At 46.9% G+C, this 4,404-nt stretch overlaps 1 protein-coding gene across 1 annotated transcript in view; it reads left to right on the forward strand.

Annotated features, from left to right (window-relative positions):
* Positions 1-4,404, forward strand: part of EBPL (EBP like) — a 30,419-nt gene that overhangs the window by 24,504 nt on the left and 1,511 nt on the right. Inside the window, exon 3 of the mRNA XM_017535890.1 lies at positions 3,229-3,367. Within this exon, the coding sequence (XP_017391379.1) occupies positions 3,229-3,367 (139 nt within the window). The remainder of the gene's footprint in view (positions 1-3,228; positions 3,368-4,404) is intronic.

Consider the following 4,404-nt stretch of genomic DNA (forward strand, 5'->3'; position numbering starts at 1 on the left):
TTTTAGAACAGAGTCTTGCTCTGTCTCCCAAGCTGGAGTACAGTGGCATGATCTTGGCTCACCACAACTTTCGCATCCCGGGTTCAAGCGATTCTCCTGCCTCAGCCTCCCAAGTAGCTGGAACTACAGGTGTGCACCAGTGTACCGGCTAATTTTTGTATTTTTAATAGAGACAGGGTTTCACCATGTTGGCCAAGCTAGTCTTGAACTCCTGACCTCAAGTGATCCACCCGCCTCAGCCTTTCAAAATGCTGGGATTACAGGCATGAGACACCGAGCCCAGCCAGGATTCAGTATTATGTTTGGTTTTATATCTGGTACGATCCAGGGGGCCTCAAATGGCCAAGCTGCAAGTCTCTCTCCCCACTCTGCTTCCACATATAAGGTTCCCTAACCAGACAGCCCTCCCAATCAAAGGGAGCAGGCACAGTGCCTGCCTGTCTCTCAGTGGCAGGCCCCAGTTCCTGCAGTCGGCCCGTGGAATTAGCCAAACAAGCCAATCATTCTCTCGGGAACCAGGACTCAATCCAGCCCCTCCTCTTGTTACTGCAAGGCTTGCCTCCATGGCTGGTGCCCCATCACTGTTCCCAGGTCCCATTTGGCCCTGCATGGCAAGATGTTCTCCTTCCCTAGGCCATGAGTATATATGACTAATAAATCTCCATCCTTCTCATTTGCCCAGTGTTGGGTGTTGTAGGTTCAGCCATCACCATAACCCTCAGGCGGGAATCCATCCCTCACCAACAGGACAGAGAGGCAGTGATCAAAACACCTCCTCTGGGAAGTCTTCCCTGAAGTTCCTAGTCTGGCTTCAGTGTCACTTCTTCCCTGTCTTCATATTCTCTAACCACCGCTTACTGTCTGATTTTCAGCCTCACTAGAATGTGGGGCACTAAGGGTTGATGTGGTCCTACTTGCGGCTGCATTCTCAGAGCCTGAGATTGCTAAAAAATTTGGAAGATTGCCTTCCAAATGCTAAAAAAATAAAAATTAAAAAATTAAAAAAAAAAAAGACTTGTTGAAGTCTGGGCATGGTGGCTCACGCCTGTAATCCCAGCTTTTTGGGAGGCTGAGGTGGATGGATCACTTGAGGTCAGGAGTTCAAGACCAGCCTAGCCAACATGGTGAAACCCCATTTCTACTAAAAATACAAAAATTATGCCAGGCGCAGCGGTTCCAACCTGTAATCCCAGCACTTTGGGAGGCTAAGGCAGGCAGATCACCTGAGGTCAGGAGTTTGAGGCCAGCCTGACCAACATGGTGAAACCCCATCTCTACTAAAAATACAAAATTAGTTGGGCATGGTGGCACATACCTGTAATTCCAGCTACTTAGGAGGCTGAGGTAGGAGAATCGCTTGAACCAGGGAGGCAGAGATTGCATCAAGCCAAGGTCTGGCCATTGCACTCCATCCTGGGCAATAAAGCAAAACTCCGTCTCAATCAATCAATCAATATTAGCTGGGTGTGGTGGCAGGTACCTGTAGTCCCAGCTGCTCAGGAGGCTGAAGCTGGAGAATCGCTTGAATCTGGGAGGCAGAGGTTGCAGTGAGCTGAGATTGTTCCATTGCACTCCAGGCTGGGCAACAGTAAGATTCTGTCTCAAAAGAAACTTGGTCAACATCTTAACACCCATTAATCTTTTTGTTCCTAAAGAACTAACATTTTACTTAAGTGATATTTTATTAGGTTTAGTTGCACTAACTGGTACATTTCACCTATTGTATGTGTATTCAAATTTAGGGGAGAAACCTTTCCTTCCACTATGACACTGTTTTCCAGTTAGTACAGTTACTGAAAGGCACAGGAGACTGCTGTCGGCTAAGGACAGGCTGATGACTCTCAGTGGGCTCTCACAGAACACCCCCTCAGCACGTGCCTTGTGTGTTATCCCATTAAATAATCCTCTTACTGTCCTTTCTCTCAGGACAGCCTTTCGTTAGAAACCTTTGTCCCTGGCCTGAAGGGATCCTTCCTCTGGCTTTGATGAGACATGAGCCCTGTGCTGCTCACTAGCGCGTCGTGGGGCTCCTCTGCGGCCATCACACCTTTTCCGAGTAATCCAAGACAGTATTAAAGGGGAGAAGAGGTGAGGACTTCCATTTTTTTTCACCGTAATTATTTGAGATCTTAGGATAAGCGTGTATTACTTTTACAAATTAAAAAAGTAGTTAAATGATTTTTAATGGCCTCCACAGTGCCTGGCCATCATTCCAGCCCTAAAAACACTTTCTGAATCATGGTTCTCCCTAGAAGAAACCATTCTGATAATGGCTCTGGAAGGATCTCTGATAGTACCCTGGCTCCCCAAGCAACACAGCTGAGACTGTGTGAGGGCCATTGTGAGTCCCCTGTCCCTGTGGGTGGAGACACTCCTCTGCCTACTGCGATTCATTCTGCAGTCGGGCTCTCTCCTCCCCTCCCTGCCTGTGTCCCTTCAGCACCCAGTTTCTCTTCTGTTATTAACAAATGTGTTGTTGTTGTTGTGTTGTGATGGAGTCTCGCTCTGTTGCCCACTGGAGTGCACTGGCACAATCTCAGCTCACTGCAACCTCCGCCTTCTGGGTTCAAGTGATTCTCTTGCCTCAGCCTCCCAAGTAGCTGGGATTACAGGCATGCACCACCATACCCAGCTAATGTTTGTATTTTTAGTAGAGACAGGGTTTCACCATGTTGGCCGGGCTGGCCTCAAACTCCTGACCTCAAGTGATCCGCCCACCTTGGCCTCCCAAAGTGCTGGGATTACAGGCATGAGCCACCGCACCCGGCCAATAAATGTGCTTTTCATAAACATGTCCTTCATAACAAATTTCCTACATCTCCATTATACTTACAGAATTTATATTGAAATTTTGAAGGAAGGAATTACAATGTATTTATCAAGATCATTACTGGAGATTGTCTTTACAAAATCTGACCATATTGAATTCTGTTAAAATTCTACTACTTACGTTGAAGAGGGTGGGGCTGAGGAGGGTACATATGTGAAGGCACGTTGGAAACTGAATGATTGGACGCATGTAACCTGCTGCTGGTCTTAGTGCTTGTATCAGGTAGTAAACGCATTTTGGTCCCAGGGTTTCTCCTGCCTTCCACTAAGGCATCATGAAGAATCCAGAGAGAGTGGCAATTATTCATCTTATCTCCAGCTTAAAGGAAAAAAGGTCATTTCCATGGACTGTCATAAAAATGGTTGCCATTTGAGTAACAACATGGATTTTGTCTTTAGGGAAGGAATATGGCAGAGCTGATGCGAGATGGCTTTATTTCGATCCAACCATTGTGTCTGTGGAAATTCTGACTGTCGCCCTGGATGGGTCTCTGGCGTTGTTCCTCATTTATGCCATAGTCAAAGAGAAACATTACCGGTAGGTGCCCTTCTTCCATCCTGCTGGAAGGAGGGGAAACATTAGGTCTCCCAACACTTAAGTGACCTTTGGAGTAGGTTGTGACCACATATATTTGTTAGATAAAAGGTAGAATAGAGGCCGGGTGCGGTGGCTCACGCCTGTAATCCCAGCACTTTGGGAGGCTGAGGCGGGAGGATCACTTGATCCCAGGAGTTTGAGACCAGCTTAGGCAACACAGTGAGGCTGTGTCTCTACAAGGAATCAAAAATTTAAAAATTAGGTGTGGTGGCATGTGCCTGTAGTCTCAGATACTCAGGAGACAGAAGTGGGAGGATCACTTGAGCCTGGGAGGTCAAGTCTCCAGTGAGCCATGATCATACCGCTAGCACTCCAACCTGGGCGACATAGTGAGACTCTGTGTCCAAAATAAAAAGCAGAATAGAAATGAAAATTATTTGATATGAGATAAGGGTGGCAGTGCTATTAGGATCATTTCAGACTTTTCAGAATAAAAAATAGGAGAAATATTATTTTAGTAACAACCTAGACTCTGTAGAGGCAAGAACGGCGCTAACGCTTTTGGATAATTTGCTGCCGACACTTTGAGAATAAAAGGGGAACAACGTCCATCTTTTTCCCCCCAAATCACTCAGGAAAACTCCTTTTTCACTTGACACGAAGTAAATTATCTTACATAATTTGGAGTCAGACTTGCAAGATAAATGAGAAATCTTCTCAGAAGCAGATTGTGGAGGGTATGCGGTGGGCAGAGTGCAGAGAGGCCGGGTGCGGTGGCTTACACCTGTAATCCTAGCACTTTGGGAGGCCCTGGTGGGCAGATCATGAGGCCAGAAGTTCAAGACCAGCCTGGCCAACATGGTGAAATCCGTCTCTACTCAAAATACAAAAATTAGCTAGCCGGGTATGGTGGCAGGTGCCTGTAGTCCCAGCTACATGGGAGGCTGAGGCAGGAGAATTGCTTGAAACTGGGAGGTGGAGGTTGCAGTGAGCCAAGATCGAGCCACTGCATTCCAGCCTGAGCAACACAGCGAGAC

The sequence above is a fragment of the Cebus imitator genome, unplaced genomic scaffold, assembly GCF_001604975.1.
Source record: "Cebus imitator isolate Cc_AM_T3 unplaced genomic scaffold, Cebus_imitator-1.0 Scaffold94, whole genome shotgun sequence".
NCBI classification, from domain to species: Eukaryota; Metazoa; Chordata; class Mammalia; order Primates; family Cebidae; genus Cebus; species Cebus imitator.